The 21042-nt window shown below is 54.9% G+C and overlaps 1 protein-coding gene across 1 annotated transcript in view; it reads left to right on the top strand.

Annotated features, from left to right (window-relative positions):
* ITPK1 (inositol-tetrakisphosphate 1-kinase) overlaps positions 1-21042 on the top strand; it is a 165728-nt gene that overhangs the window by 123380 nt on the left and 21306 nt on the right. The window contains exon 5 of the mRNA XM_081228151.1: positions 20781-20879. Coding sequence (XP_081084277.1) covers positions 20781-20879 — 99 coding nt within the window. The remainder of the gene's footprint in view (positions 1-20780; positions 20880-21042) is intronic.

Raw genomic sequence — 21042 nt, 5'->3', positions numbered from 1 at the left:
ATCTAGACACCAAGCAAAGAGAAAATGACATTCCGTAGAGCCTGGGAGACACGATCCTCTCAGAGCAGCCGCCTCGGGGTGGGGGGCGTGGTTGAGTCGGGGGGTCTCACTCAGAGGTGGGGGCCGGCTGTCCGCCCTTGGTGAGCTGCGGAGGGCCGTGGGTGGGAGAGGAGAGAGCGGGAGGGGCCTTGGAGTCAAGGCCTGGGCTCCAGGTCCGCCTGTGTCGCCAGGGTTGTGGCGCCTGCAGGTCACCGTTCCTCTAGGGCCGCTTTGTCAGCGCTCAGGTGGCACCCCAACAGCACTAGCTGCATGCCAAGCACTGTATTAGCTGGTTTAATCCTCACGATGACCCTGTGAGAAAAGCACTACTGTTACCACCCCGTAGCGGTGAGGATACTGATATCCATTGAATCTAGTTGGTTAAGGCCGCAGAGCTACTAGGGGCAGAGCTGGGGTTTGAACCCATGCCATCTGGGTGGATTCTTAGCCAGTGGTTCCCGAATCCGGCTCCCGGCCTGACGAGGAGGGGTCGAGGCCACGATGGATGCAGTGTGGGCTCTGGCCCTGCTGCTCTTGCACCGCCAGCTGGCACTGCCCCCGGGTGCCCTCTGGTGTCCAGGCAATGGCATTGTCCAGACAAGATCCCTGCTTCAGTCATGGAGTCTCTGCCCCGTGTGGTTACTGAGGAAACAAAAGTCCTGTCCCTTTTGAAAACAGCGATACGTTGTAATGGAAGACAACAGGCTTCGGCACTGACAAGCCTGGGCTGCAATCTCAGCCCCACTGGTGCGGCCTGGGCAGTCACCGGCCCTCTCAGAGTCGTTTGCTCATCTGCGATGCGCGGTTGTCATCACCTCGGGCGGAGGTGTGGGGAAGGTGTGGCCCTGTCCACTGCAGCAGGTGTGGCCCAGAGTTGGGCGCCCAGGTGCTCTCAGCTCCTCTCCTTGGTCCCACAGGGCGCCCGGGGTTTGGGTGGGAGGCACGTGGCAGAAGCTGGTAGTTAGTAGCAGGGCCTGGAGTCTCGGAGGACAAAGAGGAGAGGGGTGTAGCCCCCCGAGGACTGTTACTCCCGAGTCAGGATTAGCTTCCAGCCCCGATTTTGTGCAGGAGGCTGGAGTTTTGGATTAACCCACCAGGACGATGCTTCGCACACCTGTTGGGTGGGCCTGTGAGGAGTTGGCCCCTGTGGCACCTACTTGCCCGGGGCTCCCCGGGTGTCAGCCTGCCCACGTCACGGGGCCGAGGGGTCTGGTGTGAGGGAGGACCAGCGCCAGGCCAGGCCTGGACACACTGCCGGAGCGGGTGGCCACAGAAGAGGCTCGGGCCCCATGGGCTGACAGGGAGGCGGGGGCCTTTGCGTGGGTGCTCGGGCCTGATTCCACTCCAGGACTTTGGGGCATTTGGGAGAAACATTGTCCTCGTTCCCACGTCAGCCACTTCCAGCCATGCAGGCAGAGACCCCGCGTCCGGATAGAGGTGCGGGGTCTGCAGAGCAGGGTGGTAGTGGAGCACCGCCTGTCGGCCAGGCCGAGGTGGGCCCCGTGTCAGCGTTAGGAGGCAGCTAGTCCTGAACCTGGCCCTGCCCCGGGGCCCGAGTCAGTCCTGAGCCCTGGCGAGTCTCCCATCTGTCACCTGCCCGGAGGAGGTAAACACCCTCACCCAGGGAGTTGTTAGGAGAGCAAGTAAGGCCGGCCTGGCCCTGGGTGGGTGGCTTCTCCTCCCCTTGTTGCTAAGCCTCCCGAGGGGGCTGTAATGATCCCCTTTTTCAGTTGAGAAAAGAGAGGCTCTGGACGAGATGCCAGGCTTCCTGCTCATCTGCTGGCACACGGAGATGCTCGGGCCTGTCCGGCGCCTTACACAGACCCTACTGGAAACCCCTGTTTCCTCCTGACCCAAAGACCCGCCCTCTCAGGAGGCACTCCCGAGTGACCCCCCGCACCAACCCCGGCCCTGATGGCTCCCTCCCCGCCTTCCCCAGGCCCTGATGGCTCCTCCAGGCCTGTCCCTGCAGCCCCTGCCTATGCGAGGCTGCCCTGGGCCAGTAGGTGAGCCAGATGCTGTCTTTGGGACCTCTGGCTCCCTTTCCCCTTGTTGAGATGACTGACCCCTGCAGACTCAAGATCCCCAGAGCCTTCTTCCCCCTTCACACTCAGTCTCCCAGTGTCCAGGTGAGAAATCTCAACATCTCTTCCCCGGGACATGGTAGGGCAGACGGATGCTCAAACACACCTGTTGGTCAAGGTTGATCAGAAGGTACTAGACACCAGTCATTTACACTTCAGTGTGAATGTAAGACCCACCTAGTGTCTTTCCAGCCGAAAGAGATTTTTTTTTTTTTTTTGGCGTTACGCGGGCCTCTCACTGTTGTGGCCTCTCCCGTTGCGGAGCACAGACTCCGGACGCGCAGGCTCAGTGGCCATGGCTCACGGGCCCAGCCACTCCGCGGCATGTGGGATCTTCCCGAACCAGGGCACGAACCCACATCCCCTGCATCGGCAGGTGGACTCTCAACCACTGCGCCACCAGGGAAGCCCCTGAAAGAGATCTTGAGCTCTTGATGCCCCCAAACTGTTCTCCGTATCTTAAAGATGAGGAGAGAGGCCCAGAGAGGTAGGAGGACTGACCATGGGCCACTCTGTGCCTCCAGCTCAGTCCAGGGGACGCACGCCTCTGCAGTAGCCTTTTCAGAAGCAGTGCTGTGGTGAATCTGGACTCAGATGGCCTGGCTGTGTGCATTTAGGCAAGTTATTTAACTGCACCAGCCTCAGCTTTCCTATCTGTAAAATGGGAATAATGATAGCAGCCCCTTCCTCACAGGGTTGTTGTAAGGATTAAACGTGGTTATGCATTTAAGGCATAAATACTCAATAGATGGTAATTCTCCTGGGTGACACTGGGTTGTGGTGTTTCAGACCACACGCGGTGTGTTGTGGCCCTATGAGTCCTGGGTTCCTGAGATTCTTTTTAGCACCAAATCCATGCTGGCGTCCTTGATCGTGACCTCTGTGGCCCTGTGACCAGGCCCCTTGGACAGCACTGCCCTCTCCATCCATCCTTCCTGAGCACCCACACCCATGTTTGAAATGCACCATGTGTGTTTATTTTTAATTATATCAGTTTTATGGATTTATTGTAAAGTTCACATTAGCATTCCTCATATCTGTGAGGGATTGGTTCCAGGACCCCCCACAGATACCAAACTCAGAGGATGCTGGAGTCCCTTACATAAGACGGTGTAGTGTTTGCACAGAATCTACGCACATCCTCCTGTATACTTTATTTTTTTATAGCATTTTATAAATGTATGTATGTATGTATGTATTTATGTATGTATTTATTTATGGCTGTGTTGGGTCTTTGTTGCTGCACATGGGCTTTCTCTAGTTGCAGCGAGCGGGGGCTATTCTTCGTTGCGGTGCGCGGGCTTCTCATTGCGGTGGCTTCTCTTGTTGCACAGCACAGGCTCTAGGCGCGCGGGTTTCAGTAGTTTGGCATGGGTACTCTAGAGCGCAGGCTCAGTAGTTGTGGCTCGCGGGCTCTAGAGCGCAGGCTCAGTAGTTGTGGCGCACGGGCTTAGTTGCTCCACGGCATGTGGGATCTTCCCAGACCAGGGCTAGAACCTGCGTCCCCTGCATTGGCAGGCAGATTCTTAACCACTGCGCCACCAGGGAAGTCCCATCCTATATACTTTAAATCATCTCTAGATTACTTCTAATACCCAATGCAATGCAAATTCTATGTAAATAGTTGTAAATACAATAAAATGCTGTGTAAATATTTGCTGGCACATGGCAAATGCAAGTTTTGCTTTTTGGAATTTAATGGAATTTTTTTTCCTGAATATTTTCTATTCGTGGTTGGTTGAACTCCATGGATACAGAGGGCTGACTATATACAATTTTTTTAGTATAATTTCTATTTTTAAGTAATTTTAAACTTACCCAAAAAAGGTGCAAAAAATGCTACACAAAGTGCCCGTCTGTATACCTTTGCACAGCTGTGTCCAGTGTCAACATCTTGTGTGACAGTTTATAGTTCTCTAAGCCAGGAAATTCACATCAGTAGCAATACAGTTATTAAACAATTTCACAGCTGTCCCACTGCTACCCTGTTCCTGGCTCAGGATCCAGTCTGGTTTTCCATCTGTGGACTCCGTCCACCTAGAGCGGGGCCACAGGTTGTTTGTCTTTAATGACCTTGACACTTTGGAGGAGGCTTGACTGTTTATTTTGCTGCGTGTCCCTCAATTTGGATGTATCTGATGTTTTCCCCGAGTAGGTGGAGATCCTGCATTTGGGTCAGGAGTGCCACACCAGCAATACTGTCCCCCCCTCCGATCAGGAGGACATGGCATCAATGTGTCTTCCCTCTGGCTAATAGATTATTTGGTCAGAGTTGTGTCTGCCATGGTTCTCCTCTGCAAATTTCTGTTTTTCTGTTTGTGTTGGCAGTTATCTCATAAGGAGACACTTTGCAGTCATCCTGTATCTTGTCAGACTTTTACCCACTTTTTTTTTTTTAAAGCATCCATTGATGGTTCTTGATGACAATTGTTGCTATTGCGGTTTTTGCCAAATGGTCTTTATACAGAGTTTTTTTTTTAATTAATTAATTAATTTATTTATTTTTGGCTGTGTTGGGTCTTTGTTGCTGCACACGGGCTTTCTCTAGTTGCGGCAAGCGGGGGCTACTCTTCGTTGCAGTGCGCAGGCTTCTCATTGCAGTGGCCTCTCTTGTTGTGGAGCACGGGCTCTAGGCGCGCGGGCTTCAGTAGTTGTGGCACGCGGGCTCAGTAGTTGTGGCTCTCAGGCTCTAGAGCGCAGGCTCAGTAGTTGTGGCGCACGGGCTTAGTTGCTCCGTGGCATGTGGGATCTTCCCAGACTAGGGCTTGAACCCATGTCCCCTGCATTGGCAGGCAGATTCTTAACCACTGCGCCACCAGGGAAGTCCCTATACAGAGTTTTAAAGAGTGAGTGTGCCTCCCTTCACCCCAGTTGCACTGGAAAGTGACAGGGACTTCTCTGCCTTCTCAGACATCCATGGTGGGGAGGGGCATCCATGGAGCCCCAGCATGATCTCATTTGTAAACAAAGGGAAAGGCAAAGATGAGAATTAAGAAGGAAAAGGAAAAGTTGGGGGTTGTCAGATATGGTGGAGAAATCGGGAGTAGACACGTTTCTTTGCTGCAGGACTTTTCAGAGCCTTTATGTGCTAATATGAATCTTCAGTCTCTCAGAGGCAGGCAAACTGAATTTTACCACTGGTGGAAGTTGCGCTGATAGCTTATATTTACAAATAGCGAAAAAGAAGCTAATTAAATTGTGACACACCATAAATGATGAGCCACGTCTCAACTTCAGAGATGGAAAATGAAGAAAACAAAAGGAAACAAAACCCACGCCCTAGAATCGATGAAATACAGCAATATTTAGCCTTTTCCACTTAATTAGTTATGGGTCCCCCCTCTCGTTTTTTTTTTTTTTTTTTCTGGTAAGCGGGCCTCTCACTGTTGTGGCCTCTCCCGTTGCGGAGCACAGGCTCCGGACGCGCAGGCTCAGCGGCCATGGCTTACGGGCCCAGCCGCTCGGCGGCATGTGGGATCTTCCCGGACCGGGGCACGAACCCGTGTCCCCTGCATCGGCAGGCAGACTCTCAACCACTGTGCCACCAGGGAAGCCCCCCGCTTCTCGTTTTTGTTGCGCTTATGGTAAGAGGCCTGGTCCACCCAGCACACCTCAGGAATTGCTGGACTGGATGCCTCCTGAGGGCTGCTCACCCCCAGCCCTGCTCAGATCTGGTCCTGAAGTCCCTCTGTCAGCAGGCAGGGCCCTGATTGCCAGTGGCTCAAATCTGTTTGGCCCGCACCTCTCTTCCCAGAGGCAACCGCTCTTAAGTATGGAATCCATCCTTCCAGGCTCTTCTCATACATGTACAAATACATGTGTGCTTAAAAAAAAAAAGAAAGAAAAGAAACAGTGTCCTACTACTTGTGTTCTCCTATAACTTGCTTTTTCTCCACTGAACATGTGTCTTGGCTTCTTTCCTTGTCAGCCCACGAAGATGAGGAAGACTAGGTCTGATATGCCCTTTTTGATGATAACATAAAATTTCAGCATGTGAATGAAAAAAACCCATAATTTACTCAATTATACTGGGCTCATAAAGTCATTCCAGTTTGATTTGGATTTTTTCTTTTAACTGAGCTGCAGTAAACACAGGTCTTTGCATAGGTCTGTAAAATTAATCCCTAGAAGTGGAATTTCCCGAAGACCATTATAAACGTTTCTCACTTTGCAGATATTGCTGGATTGTTCTTCAAAAGGTTTGAACAACCTTTACTCCTTACAATGCGTGGCTGCTGGAGAAATGATAACTGTCTTACCTTCAATTGCATTTCTTCCAGGATTGACAAGATTACTCATTTCTTCTTGTGTCTGTTGCCCCTTTGCATTTCTTGTGTATGAATTTTTTCATGTTAGTTGCCCATTTTTCTCTTGGGTTGTTGGTCTTTTTCTTATTGATTGGTTAGACCCCCTTTGGGGGTTAAGGAGATTGTCTTATTGTTTAAAAATATGGACTGTTTCGTTGCTGGAAGCTTCATCTTTGCACTGGACCAAGCTAACGTTTTCTATTCTGCTTTTAGAATATGTATGGCCAGAGAGAGCACTTCAAATATTATTTTTTAAAACGTCTTGGAAACAGCAAAGGCTGCTGCGTTTTGGGAGTTGGAGCCGAGTGGGGCAGTGAGCCTTTGGGTCCGAAAGGGGCCATAAATCAGTGCAAACAGCTGCCACAGAGTTAATCCGCGTTTCCAGCAGCCGTTTCCATAAGCTGGAGTGGGACTCAGGAATGTCCCTGTCTCCACCGGGGCCAGTGTCTAACTTCCACACTCCTGGCCTCGAGCACACTGGGTGCAGATAGCACTCTGTTCCCTCGAGAAGAAACAGGTCCTTAGCTGAGTCAGACGGGATGGAAACTGGTCGAGCTGACCAGGGCCATGTCAGACTGGGGACTGTCAGACCTGTGGCCTTTGTTCCCCTCTGTTCCTGCCCAGAAGCCACCCCCTCCCCCAATTTCAGGCTGGTTCCCCACCTTCCAGTATTTTCCCCAACAGCACGCCTGTAGCTGGGGAGCTGAGGATCAGGCTGGTAGCAGGGAGGTAGCAGCTGCAGCAGGGCCTTAGGGGAGAGCCCCTCAGAAGCCTCCAGGGAGCAGGGTAGGGGCTTCAGCCACTGCTGAAATGCCCCCATCCCCCTACCCAGTGTCTCCAAATAACACAGTCAAGGTTCCCCTTTGAAAACTCAAAATAACCAAGCCTATTAGTTTCCTGTTGCTCCATAACAGGTAACTACAAACTGAGTGGCTTTCAACATCCCCCCTTTGTTATGTCACAGTTCAGTAGGTCAGAAGTCTACCTGGCGTGGCTGGTTTCTGGTCTCAGGGTGTCTCAGATGGGAATCAAGGTGTCAGCTGGGCTGAGTTCTCATCCAAAGTCCCCGAGGAAGAACCCGCTCCCAGGCTCATGCTTATTGGCAGGAATCACTTCCTTGTGGCTGTAGGACTGAGGTCCCAGTTTCCCTGCTGGCTGTCAGCAAGGGGCCACCCTCTGCTCTTACAGCCCCCATATTCCTTCTCATGGGCCCCTCCATCTTCAAGCCAGCAAAGGCTGTCCGGCCCTCCCTGTGCCTCCGGCAGCACCAGGCTGGGCCTCTGCACGGCCCACCTGCTGAGCCCTCCCTCACCATGTGAGCGGCAGGGACACAGCACGAGCCTGTCGGCCCTCAGGAAGTGCCACTTCTCTCTGCCTCCCCTCAGGGGGCCCTGGGGAGGAGCACCATCCAGCCTGGCTCCTGGGCCCTGAGGCCTCCAGGTTCACCGCCTGGTCTGTGTGGCCGTGGGCCTGGGTGGATGGAGCCCTGGCCTCTCCTCACATCCACTGTCCTCATGTGACCTTCTGAGGTGTCAGGCCCTTCTTCCCCTCAGACGCCGTGGGTGAACTGGACGGTGAGCAGTGAGTGAGTGCCCAGTCGTGCCTGGGGAAGGCTCGCCCCAGGTTCCCTCAGCACCCAGCTCCCGTACACCCTTCACTTTCGACCTCGCTCAGCCTCCGACCCCGTCTGAGCCCCTTGGTGCCTGAGCAGCGGGCAGGGCCTTCTCTCCTCCCTTTTCCCAGATGGGGTACCTCAAGGGCCACCTGTGTCCTAAGCCTGGTACTCCTGAGACAGTCCTAGCTCCTGGGGAGCCCTCCACCCCATCGTGGGTTCAGAATGGATGCCCAGGTTGTTGACGGGGCCTCAGTGCGCCAGGAGGAGCAGACCCACTGCCAGCTGAAGGCAGCCAAGCCTTACGTGGTGCTTCCCCCTGCACGGCCACTCACGGTGACTCATCTAGTCCTCACATCCTCACAAGGAGCCTAGGGTGTAGGAGCCGGTGTTACCCCCATCTTGCAGATGTGGAAATAGAGGCACAGAGAGGCGGCCCGCCCAGGTTGAGACAGTGGACCTGGGATCGGAACCCAGGCACCCAGCCCACCACTACGTACACCCGTGGCCTACGAGGGGCTACGAGGATGAGGATCGGCCTCTCCCGGGATCAACCCAAAGCCCTGGCAGATTTCCAGGTGGTTCCCATGAGTCAGGCTCCCCAGTCCCCACATCTCCAGGGCATGCGGCTTCAAGGGCTGGAACTTTAATGACTTAAAACATATTATTTCAACTTCATGTCATTTGGGGCTGTGAATGGGTCTTAAGAGACAGGATGATGTCACCGTTGTCCAATCATTTCCACCCTTTTGAAGCCCGACACAAATCCCCCCACAGATCCAGCCTCTGTGCCTCAAGGGCGGCTCGGGCTATAGGGAGAGATGAGTGCCCTTCAATAAAGGGAATGCAGAGTGAACTAGAAGTAGGTGCTAGGGGACGTGCGGGGTCAGAGCAGGGGACAGTTCCTGAGTGTCGCTGGGGGGAATCAGCAGAGGTTCTGACTTATCGAGGTGGGGCAGGGCGGCTTGGGGGCATCCCAGGAAGATTCCTCTTGAGGAGAGCTGGGAGGCGAGGGTGGAGCACTGCCTTGGGGAGCCCTTCCGTGGCCAGGCTGGCGGATGGGACATTATACTGTGGACCAGGGGTGGGGCAGGAGAGTCAAGGTAAGGACGCGAAGCGCCCTCCTCACACCCAGGCCCGGCTCCACTTCAGAGACCACTTCCCACTTCCATCTCTTCTCGTCCGTGGGCCAGCCATCCGGGCCCTTCCTGGCCGCTGCCTCCTGATCCGGGCCTGCGGCTGCTTTCCCTCCCCCACTTGTCTGTTCTGCATTACTGGGTGGCTACCATCACCACGAGCCAGAAAGCCACTCGGTTGTTTTCAGAGGGGCTGTCAGGCTAAGACTCGGCTCGCCCGGGATGCACAGACGTCTTTCCCTGTCTAGGATTCGAGAACACGTGGCTCCTGCCCCTAACAGGATGACAGCAGGGGGCAGGTGACTTTGGACAGTCAGGCACCAGACGAGTCATGAACACTGGAGTCTGTAGGTTGGCGGGCCAGGCCAGCACTCAAGCCCCACGGCCACAGTCACTAGGGCTGTGCCAGACCAACAGCGCTGCGTGGTGGCCAGTTGAGGCGTTGCAGGCCACCTCCTTTCTTTCCCTGTGCTGGTCAGTTGTGTTCCTCCATTGCCCCCCTTTCTCCTTTTGTTTCCGGGCTCACAGCTCACACTTATTCAGTTCATCTCACACATGTACACTTGTCAGAGAGTTTTCACTGACGGCTGCCGTCTCTGAGCAGCACTGGGCTAGGGGTCAGGCCAGGTCCTGACCCCAAGGAACGTACCGCCCGGTTGCACAGTCAGAACCCAAATGTGTGGAAATTTACTAGGGGACCAGAGATGAGCAAGCAAACAAGGTAGCGATGCAGGAGAGAGATGGTAGTGGAACAGGTGAGACTGCCAGAAGATGCTGGGGTGGTGTCATTGTTATGAGACAGCTTGTTCCCAGGGGCTTAGGGGAAACTGAGTGACACCGGCTGAGCGGGTTGTTGCCGACTGGTGGGAGGAGGGGCATCCCAGAGGCGTGTGTGGAGAGTGATGAGGAGACCACTGTGCGTGGAGCTGGGTTTTGGCTGGGAATGATCTTGGTTCTGTGTCTGAGAGGAGCTGGGAAGTGAGTTAGATTGCCAGGGCTGCTACAACAAAGCGCCACAGACTGGGTGGCTTAAATCACAGAAGTTAATTTTCTCACATTTCTGGAGACTGGAAGTCCAAGATCAAGGTGCTGGCAGGGCTGGTTTCCTCTCTCCTTGGCTTGTAGGTGGCTGTCTTCTCCCTGTGTCTTGTCATGGTCTTCCCTCTGTCTCCTGTCTCCTCTTCTTAAGGACATGAGTCAGTTGGATTAGGGCCCCCATGTGACCTCGTTTTAACTTAATCCCCTCTTTAAAGGCCCTATCTCCAAATAATAACCACATTCTGAGGTCCTGAGGGTTGGACCTTCAGCATATGAATTTGGGGGGACACAGTGCAGCCCATAATGGGAAGGCAAACAGAATCATGTTGCAGGAGCCTGGAAAGGCTGTTCACTCACGTCAGCCTTAGACAATTATTGAGCTGAGAGCTGCTTCAATATATAGGTCGGAGCTTTAGGAAGATGATCCAGGATCCAGCCGCTATGTGTAGTTTGGGCTGGATGGTAGGTGAGGTGGGCAGGATGCCAGGAATCCAGTGGTTTGTGGGTATTGCAGCCACAGTGGGGAGAAGATGGTTCTGGGGTGAGGGTACCAAGAAGGGGGTTCCTTGGTTAACAAACGCCAGCCGCTGGGAGGAAGCCCGATCCCTGGGCCACCGCACTTGTTCTGTCTGTCCCAGCAGATCATCCAAGGGTTGAACCTGGGATGGGTCGTGCTGGGCAGGCTGGGGCCACTACAGCTACCCAGACGCTGGGGCGCAGCCGCCCTTCCTGGAGGGAACTGTTACATAATTTTAAAATACATTTTGTAAACGTGGGGCAGTGGGAGACAACCCTGTGAAGTCGGTACTATTTTTTTTTTTTTTTTTTTTTTTGCGGTATGTGGGCCTCTCACTGTTGTGGCCTCTCCCGTTGCGGAGCACAGACTCCGGACGCGCAGGCTCAACGGCCATGGCTCACGGGCCCAGCCGCTCCACAGCATGTGGGATCTTCCCGGACCGGGGCACGAACCCGTGTCCCCTGCATCGGCAGGCGGACTCTCAACCACTGTGCCACCAGGGAAGCCCGGTACTATTTTTGTTGCCCTCTTTCCCGCGAGGCAGCTGAGGCCGAAGTAAAGTTACTTGACCAGCGTGGCACAGCTGATGTGAGCTGGAGCCAGGATTCAAACCCAGGCACACCGGGCCCTGGTGAGCCCACAGGAGAGGCCTCCTCCGAGGTGTGGGAGAAGAGGGTGCTCAGAGGAGTGAGGGAGGTGGCCTGACCCAGGGCTTGGAGCACGAGCAGGAGCTTCCCAGGCCAGGCAGGAGCTGGAAGAAGGGGCTTGCAGGGCTGAGGGAAGAGCATGTGCAGAGGCTCCAGGGCCTGTGAAATCAGGGTGTCAGTTTTCTCAGCTCTCAGAAGATTGAGTGAGAGCCCGGACCCTGCCCACGCCTGCCTGCTCGCGTGCCTGCTGTCAGTGACACAGTGGGTTTCCTCACTGTCCCCTCCTGAATAAGGCTCTTTCCTGCCGTACAACACAGGCCCCGGGGAATGGGGAGTGGCCCAGGGAAGCAGGGCCGAGCCCAGCTCTGAGAGGCAGCATTTGGTGCCCCGAGCTGGGGGGTCCTGGGCTGAGATGTGAGGGAAACTGTCTTTTTTTTTTTTTTTTTTGCGGTACGCAGGCCTCTCACTGCTGTGGCCTCTCCCGTGCGGAGCACAGGCTCCGGATGTGCAGGCTCAGCGGCCATGGCTCACGGGCCCAGCCGCTCCGCGGCATGTGGGATCTTCCCGGACCGGGGCACGAACCCGTGTCCCCTGCATCAGCAGACGGACTCTCAAACACTGCGCCACCAGGGAAGCCCGAACCTGCCTTTTGATAAGGGCCACCTCCCTCCGGCCAGGAGAGGTGGGAGCCCAGGCCAGCACTTCGTTCATTGACTCGTGCACTTGTTTGTTGGGGATGCAGCCATGAACGCGGTAGACAAGGCCCCTGCCTTCACGGAGCCCCCATTCTGCCTGAAAGGTGGAGCCCCAAGTCCAGGCAGCAGCTCTCTGACTGAGGAGGGAGGGTTTGTGTGGACTGAAGTTTCTGGCCTTCACCGAGGCCCACCGGGATGTCGCCTCCCCCCAGGGAGCCGTCCCTGGTCTCTCCAGGATGCAGTTAGAAGTCTGCACGCGATCCCTAGCGAAGCCCTGCTCTCCCGGGGGCCGGTCTGCTGGCTCGTAGCTGAGTCACACGCTCCCTCGGCGCTGCCTTCAGCATGCAGGGCTTGGGGTGCACCTACTGGGAGCCGGATGAGGGGCCCTTCGCCATCACCCGGCTCCCGGAGGTACCTGTGAGCCCAGAGGCTCCCCTCTCATGTCGTTTGGGGGTGGGGGTGTGAACAGATGGCAATTCCAGGCCCTTGCCCACCGCACTCCCTGTACCCCCATCCCCGCCAAGGGGGAGCTGGCTTCTTTAGCTGGCATTTCGCAGCACTTTTTCCTCATCCTTTCAACTCCAGCAAGTATACAGGAGTGATTAATTATGACCCCCGGTCTACTGATAGGAGCCCAAGACCTGAAAGGCCACGTGGCTCGCCTGGGCCCAGGGGAGCTGCCGGAACTTGCATGCACGTCTCTGGGCCCCCGTCCAGGGCTTTCACTCACTGAGTCATACACGGGCCTCGCCCCCAGCCCCCCACGCCAGCCGGTGTCTCCGGGCCTCCCTCCCTCTGCCGCGGGGCCTGCTCGACCCTGAGTGACCGGGTGTGCGGGGGTGGGACCATTCACTATGTCACCCGTCGTCCTCCCTCATGAAAGTACTGCCCAGATTTCTGAAAAAGGGACTGCCTGGGGCTGGGAAGGCACGGTCAAGACCCTGCATTGCTGGTGCCCCAGGAAACTGCCGCCGTCCCTTTGGGAAGCAGCATGACCCCGTGGCAAGAAACAGAAACGTTAATGCCAGTGGAGCGCGGACCCCCTCCTGGGAACGCGGCCTGTGGAGATGACTCATCACAAGCCCAGAGCCTTATCATGCATGAGAGGTGTTCAGTCCACGGCGGAGGAAGATTGGCACAAACATGAATGTCTGACCTGAGGGGAAATGTCGCCAGTCGGGTGACCAGGAAATGCAAAACCACGGGAAAATACTGGTGGCAACAGCATTCAGTAAAAACAATTAAAAAGGGAAGTCCAGTCACAGTCATAGCAAAGTAGATAAACAAGATGCTTCTGCAGGGGAAGTCCTCCAGAGAAGCCAGTGGCCAGGCTGAGAGGGGACAGCTGTGACAGCTGTCGTCTTTTCAGATGGAACAAACCTGGGTGGGCAGACCTCGAGGGAGCGGAGTGTGAGGACGCAACGGTGGCCCGAGGGCCCAGGTAGCAGGCAGGCGGCCTGGACTGTGGGACATTGGCGCCCAGGCACACTGACCAGAGGCTCTGCGTCTGTCCAGATGTGGCCTATAGATGCCCGAGGAGCCGGCCTTGTGCGTAGGGCGCTGTCAACGATCAGTCCCTTCACACAACAAGCACTTATTGAGCACCTACTGTGTACCTCAGTGTTCTAGGCACTGGGCCCACAGCAGTGAATAAACCCACCAGCCCCTGCCCTCATGGAACCAATGTTCCAGAGGGGGAGACAGAGCCCTCGAATGTAGTAACTCCTCCCCCTGGCACGTCCCAGGTGAGTCCTCCCCGCTGCCTAGGAGCGCGCAGCGGGCTCCAGGCCCTCGGAGCCGCTTCTCTGGTCTGTCTGCAGCTCCTCTCGCCTCAGCACAGCCCTCACTCGTGGGTGTCATTCTCTGGGGCCCCGCCCTGCAAAGGATTCCCACTCTGCATGTCCTTGGGGACTGTCCCTGCCCCTAGGTTTTGTTTCCACTGGGTATCATCTGGGTGAAGAAGTTATACCCGTCTGGGAGAAAAAAACTGAAGCAGAGTCTTGTCACAGCTGTCCCCAGGCCCTGCATCGCCGGGGCCCCACCAAGGCTTCCTTCGCATCTGTGTGCAGAGGGCCTGCTCTGCGGGCACCATGCTGGGCACAGCCAGGGAGCCAAGGAGGGTGAGGCCCGGGGCCCAACATCCCCGGTAGCTGGACATAGACCGGTGGCCACGATTCAGAACCTACGCACTCTCCTGTGGGCAGCCCAGGTGGCCTTGCCCAGTGTAGTAATAGAAATAGCAGCCACTGCTATGTGCCTGTTAGGTGCCAAGGCCTCCCAACAACCCTCTAGGGAGGCATCGCTCCCATTTTACAGATGAAAAGCGCAAGGCCCAGCATTGTTCAGTCATTTGCCAACGGTTATAGCTACTTTACCCCAGGTTCAGTCAGGCTTCAAAGCTGCGCCTTCAAGGTGCTGTCTCCCCCTCTCCCTTTCCCTAGTTGTCCTCTTGTAGCACCTGTTTGTCATTGTCTTTTTTTTTTTTTTTTTGCGGTACGTGGGCCTCTCCCATTGCGGAGCACAGGCTCCGGACGCGCAGGCTCAGCGGCCATGGCTCACGGGCCGAGCCGCTCCGCGGCACGTGGGATCTTCCCGGACCGGGGCACGAACCCGTGTCCCCTGCATCGGCAGGCAGACTCTCAACCACTGCGCCACCAGGGAAGCCCTGTCCTTGTCTTTTGTCCTCTTGCTAGCTCTGTATCACCTGCCACCAGTTGCATGGGAGCGTTGCCACCTGCCAGAGTGGACAGGGCAGTGATGTGACTCAGACACCTGGATTCTCACCCCGGGCCTGCCTGTGACTTGTGTGTGGTCTTGAACTATTCTCTTCCCCTCCCTGGACATGATAGGACTTGCCATCTCCGAGGACCTCTGGCTTCACGTTCTCTGATGAGGGTAGCACAGAGGGAAGAGCGGGTGTTTCAGGTTCCCAGGGGCTAATGTTTCAGCTCTTAACAGCACACAGCCCACCATCTGACTAAAAAAAAGCCTCATTCCAACTCCCATCCAGAAATAAAGACGACAGATAAATAAGCGGCAGTCGCCTTTTTCGGGGAACCAGAAATAGCGCCCAGTGCTGACTGAGAGAAAGCGTCTTATTCTCTCTGGGGGAGAAGAGCTGTTGGCACTGTTGTGGTTTTCCCAGGGCGGAGCTGGAGGGAGCTCTGTCGCTGTCGCTGTCCCTGTCCCTCACATGGGGCGGGGCCAGCGTGTCTGCTGCCACCAAGGCGCTGGCTCCACCGCTGCAGGGCCCGTCTGCTTCTTCAACGTTCCCACTCAGGTGACCTCTGTGTCCACGAGCTAGACTGATGTCACCGTCTTCATCTCAAAGGCTGGGTCCGTTTGTATGACCACACGGCAGCGTGTCCTCAAGCAGGGCCTTTGACCTGGCTGTCCCATCTGCCAGGAGCACGTTGCCCCCAGATGCCCAGGCTGATCTCTCGCCTTCCTGTGCCTTTGCTCAGCGAGGCACATCCCGATCACACCTCCACCTCCACTGGCAGCCCCCTCGCGCTCCCCGTGTCACCTGCCAGCACCATCTAGCTGTCCATTTTACTCATCCATCGGGCTTACACTCCGATCCCTGCACCTGGAATGTCAGCTCCACGAGGCAGCGTTGCCTGTGTTCCTTCATTGCTGGGTCTCTAGCTCCAGCGATACAACACATTGTTTTGTTGGTGACCGATTGTTGAAACCAAAATAGAAACAGTAGTAGTTTCTAATTTACTGTAATTTCGCAGGCGTGGCAGGATGATTTTGGCTACAAGCAGCCAGAAATTGGGTCAAGCAGTAGAGTCATCGTGGTCTGCTATACCCAAGTCCAACATTGGGACACGCCCCTGGTGTGGGGCAGCCTGCAGCCCAGTGAGGGACACAGGTTCCTTTCCAGCCTCTGCCCTGCGGGCACAGGACTGCCTTCCCCCAAGGCGGACCCCCACAGACTGAGCTTGGTCTGTGGGCCTTTCAGGCCGCGTGATCAGGGAGGTCTCGGTCCCGGGCCCACTCTGGAGAGGGTGCGCCGGGTTTGCAGCTGGTAGTGCCTGTTGCTCAGGGTGTGGTCAACAAGCTCCAAGTTAGGATAAAGGAGGAAGAGCATGACGCTGTGCCTGGGCCCCTCTTTCTTGTCACACTCGGTCCTTGGCCACCTCTGCTGGGTCCTGCCATCACCCAGGCTACCGCCTCAGACCCCAGAGCCTGAGATTTTGGAAAGATGTGGATGTCTGGCCTAACGCTGGATGCGGCCTGTTCGTTGGAAGTGTCTCGTCTCTGCATTTCATCTGGACCCCAGATATCTCCGGGAGAGCTTTCTCCTCATCCTTCTCTGATTCACCCTGGCCTTGGCAGGGGCGGGGCTGGGGGATGGGTCTCTGCAGGTTTTCTGGAGGATCGAAGGAGACACTGTACCCGAAGCATTTATTTAGCCCAGTTTCCCGCAGGGAGCGAGTGCTCACTGGATGGCAGCTGCTACCGCTGGGGTTTTTTCCTTATTTTTTCTTTTTCAATTGGTATAAGCCACATACCATAAAATCCACTTTTTTTTTTTTTTTTGGCGATACGCGGGCCTCTCACTCTTGTGGCCTCTCCCGTTGCAGAGCACAGGCTCCGGACGCGCAGGCCCAGTGACCACGGCTCATGGGCCCAGCCGCTCCGTGGCATGTGGGATCTTCCCGGACCGGGGCACAAACCTGCATCCCCTGCATCGGCAGGCAGACTCTCAACCACTGCGCCACCAGGGAAGCCCAAAATCCACCTTTCTAAAGTGTAGATACAGTTCAGTAGGTTTGAATATATTCACAGAGTTGTACAGCCATCACAATTATCTAATCCCAGAACATTTCATCACCTCAAAAAGGAATGTTCCCATTTGTAGTCACTTCCCATTCCACCTGCCCCCCAGGCCCTGGCAACCACCAGTCTCCTTTCTGTCTCTATGGATTGGCCTGTTCTGGACATTTGGGCTAAATGAAGTCATGTATTCTGTGGCTTTTCTAACTGGCTTCCTTCACTTAGCAGACTGTTTTCAGGGTTTAGCTATGTTGTAGCATGAATCAGTGCTTTTTATGGCTGGATCTATTCCATCGCCTGGATATGTCACGTTTGTTGACCCACTCATCAGTTGATTGACATTCGGTTGTTGTCACTCTTTGGCTGTGATGAAAAACGCTGTTATGAACATTCCTGGACAGGTTTTTTGTGGACATATGTTTCCATCCTCTTGGTTGTATAGCTAGGATCACACTGGGTCTGCTGGGTCGCACTGGAACTATGTTTAACTGTTTGAAGAACTGTCAGACTGTTTCTCAAAGCAGCTGGGCCATTTTACATTCCCATCAGCAATGTCAGGACTCTTGTTATTGTCTGCCTTTTTGGATGTAGCCAGCCTAATAGGTGTGGTTTTGATCTTCATTCCTCTGATGGCTAATGATGTTGAGCATCCTTTCCCATGCTCATTGGCCATTCGTATGTCCTCTTTTGAGAACTGCCCATTTCAGATCCTTTGCCCATTTTTTAAATTGGGTTATTGGTCTTTTAATTGTTTGGTTGTTAATAGTTCCTCATTTATTTTGGATACTAGACCCTTATCAGATATATGATTTGCAAATATTTCCCCCCATTCTGTGAGTTGTCTTTTCACTTTCTTGATAGTGTCCTTTGAAGCACACAAGTTTTAAATTTTGATGACATCAAATGTGTGTCTATTTTTACTTTGGTTGCTTGTGCTTTTGGTGTCTAAGAAACCATGTCTAATCGAAGGTCATAAGGATTTATACCTGTGTGTTCTTTCTTCTAAACGTTTTATAGTTTTAGCTCAAATGCTTTTTCTGCACCTTTTTTTTTTTAAGGAATAACTGTTTTTTGTTTTTGTTTTAAATATTTATTTATTTATTTTTGGCTGTGTTGGGTCTTCGCTTCTGTGCGAGGGCTTTCTCTAGTTGTGGCAAGCAGGGGCCACTCTTCATCACGGTGCGCGGGCCTCTCACTATTGCGGCCTCTCTTGTTACGGAGCACAGGCTCCAAACGCGCAGGCTCAGTATTTGTGGCTCACGGGCCTAGTTGCTCTGCGGCATGTGGGATCTTCCCAGACCAGGGCTCGAACCTGTGTCCCCTGCATTGGCACGCAGATTCTCAACCACTGCGCCACCAGGAAAGCCCTTTCTGCACCTATTGATAGGATCGTGTGGGTTTCATCCTTTATCCTGTCGATATGGAGCGGGCACTTTTTCTACTAGGGAGGCCGTGGTCAGTAGCATGGACTTGGGAACCAGCTGCCCGGGGATGAGCCCCCAGCTGCACCCCTTACTCACTGTGTAACGCTGGACAAGGAGCTTCACCTCTCTGTGCCCCATTTTCTTTATCTGTAAACTGGGGGTTACAGCACCTCTTTGTGGGGTTCTTGTGAGGGTAGGTGATGGCTTTGCAGACCGTGTGGTGTCGTGTCTGGCACATAACAAGTGGGGTTTATTGACTGCTGGCCGTTAGCCGTGACGTTACTTGAAAGCTTTGGGCTGGGGTGGGAAGGGCACTGAAGGCGGATCTAAAAGCCAGGCAGATTCACCTGCTCCGAAAACTCCGGAAGCTCTGACCGGAGGTGGTCTGTTTGACTCCAGGGATCTCCGAGTCTTCCCATGGGAGGGCTGGGTCCAGGGTGGAGCCCCTGCCAGGCCAGGTGGGCAACTGATGCAGGCCGGCCTGCTGTTGCACACTCCAGTTTGTTTGGCCTGGGGTGTCACGCCCTGTTAGGGCTGGGCTGGAGGGGCTGCAGCAGGGAGCCTTTGCGCAGAGCGCTTCCTCCTTCCACAGCCTGCCAGCCCCTCACCAGTGTTTCCACCCAGCTCTGACTCTGGGCAGGGGGTGCAGAAATGGGGCCTGTTTAGATAATGGCTTACAGCTGAGAGCCAGAACACCCTCCCCCCGCCAGCCCCACCTCCCTGCTCTGATGTCCCTGGCTTCTCTTCTCCTGGCCTGCCATGTGAGCCTGGCTCCTTGTCCTGGCTCTGTATGTGGCTGTCAAGTGACCTTGGGCAAAGACTGCCTCTTGGGGCCTGTGTTTCAGCATCTGTCCCTGAGGAATATGAGTGCTCCGTGCACAGGGCCTGCCTCGCCGTCCGCCAGGGCTCCTCCACCCTCCCTGGGTCCCCGAGAACCTGCCATGACTCTGCGCCTGTTTGGAGTTTGAACTTTGCTGGCGGGGGGCGGGGAGGGAAATTAAAACACTTTTAATGTTCCCTGTGTAATTCTTGGCACTGGCTTTTATGAGATAGGTGAAGCTGGATCTTACCTTGGTTTCAATGTTTTAATGTACTGACCTCCTAGCCAGCCAAGTAGCTAGAAGCTGTTGGAGACAAGCTGCTTTACTGTTTGCTTTCGGTTTGGTTTCCAAGTTTGTGGCGGGGATGGGGCTGTCACCCCCATCCCACTAATGCTCAGCCTTTCCCAGCTCCTGTGCCCAGAAATACAGGGTGGTCTTACCTCCTGGGAACTGGCGCCCTGAGCGGGGATGGAGGTAGACTGAGTAGTAATAACAGACCAGCCATGCAATTTAACAATCAGTAGAGAGATTCAGAATACACTTGGTTTTCCCACGAATCATCTGTTTTGCCCTCACTCGGTGTCTGGCACCAGGGGCGTACTGACGAGCAGAACACACCCAGCTCCCAGAGCTTCTCAGGAAACCAAACACGCCTGGAACCCATAGGGCGAGTGAGCACCCCTCCAGGAGCGGGGACTCAGGAAAGCAGCAGCCGGAGCTGGAGTGTGGTGGCGGCAGGAGGGCGGTGCCTGTGCTCGCGTGTGGCCCGTCGGGGTGACAGAGGGGTCAGGAGCCGCCTCTGTTAGGTGGTGAGAGGCTGCGTGCCAGGGGTCCCTGTGTGACCGCGAGCCGCTCTTTAATCCCCCCACCCACCCCCCTCAGCGTCCTCCCCACGGGATTATTTGCAGACTTCAGAGGCGATATACATAAAGCCCTTGGCAGTGCTAGACCTGGGATAAGAGCTGAAGGGCTGGTGTCATTCCTGTGCTTATCCTTAAGCTGATACTGCCTATGGAGGGGGAAGTCTTTTTTTTTTTTTTAACATCCTTACTGGAGTATAATTGCTTTACAAGGGTGTGTTAGTTTCTGCTGTGTAACAAAGCGAATCAACTGTACATATACATATATCCCCATATCACCTCCCTCTTGCGTCTCCCTCCCACCCTCCCTACCCCACCCCTCTAGGTGGTCACAAGGCACTGAGCTGATCTCCCTGTGCTATGTGGCTGCTTCCCACTAGCTCTCTATTTTACATTTGGTCGTGTATATATGTCCATGCCTCTCTCTCACTTCATCCCAGACTACCCTTTGGAGGGGGAAGTCTTCATTGCCCCAGAACAGTGGTCATAGTTGATTGAGTGAAAATTTGCATTACAAAACAGTACCTCGTTGTGGAGCTGTGTGTGTGTGTCACATGCCCAAGTGCGGGCTAGGAGGTAATCGCAGTCGTATCTGTGACTGTCTGGTTTTCACTTTTAGTTGATCTTCAGCCTTTGCCGTTATCATGTATTGGTTCCGTCATTACAGAAACGCTCTTAGAAAATGTAATGAAAGTCTATGCTCTCATTCCCGGGGCATGTGGGTGACTGCGGCCCATCAGATGGGGTGGGCAGGGGCTCTGAGGGGGCCCCTGGGGAGAGGGCGGTGCTGACTTGGGCTTCTCCTCCACCCCCAGATGACAGGATCTGCTCACCACCCTTCATGGAGCTCACAAGCCTGGGCGGAGACGACACCATGCGGCTCCTGGAGGAGAATGGCCTGGCCTTCCCGTTCAGTGTGTACCTGGGCGTGCCGCGTGGGGGCCGGGTGGGCCTTAAACTTCCCGAGGGTGCAGTCAGGCCTCGGCCGCTGGGCAGGGCATGGCCCCGGGTCCCTGGGTTCCTGGGTGGTGAGGGCCTGGCCTGGCAGCGTCCGTCCAGCTCACCCGTGGGCAGGTG

Source organism: Mesoplodon bidens (genome assembly GCF_964165515.1).
Source record: "Mesoplodon bidens genome assembly, chromosome: 3".
NCBI lineage: Eukaryota > Metazoa > Chordata > Mammalia > Artiodactyla > Ziphiidae > Mesoplodon > Mesoplodon bidens.
Note: the sequence above shows the minus strand (reverse complement) of the source record. Positions and strands in the feature narration are given on the sequence as shown.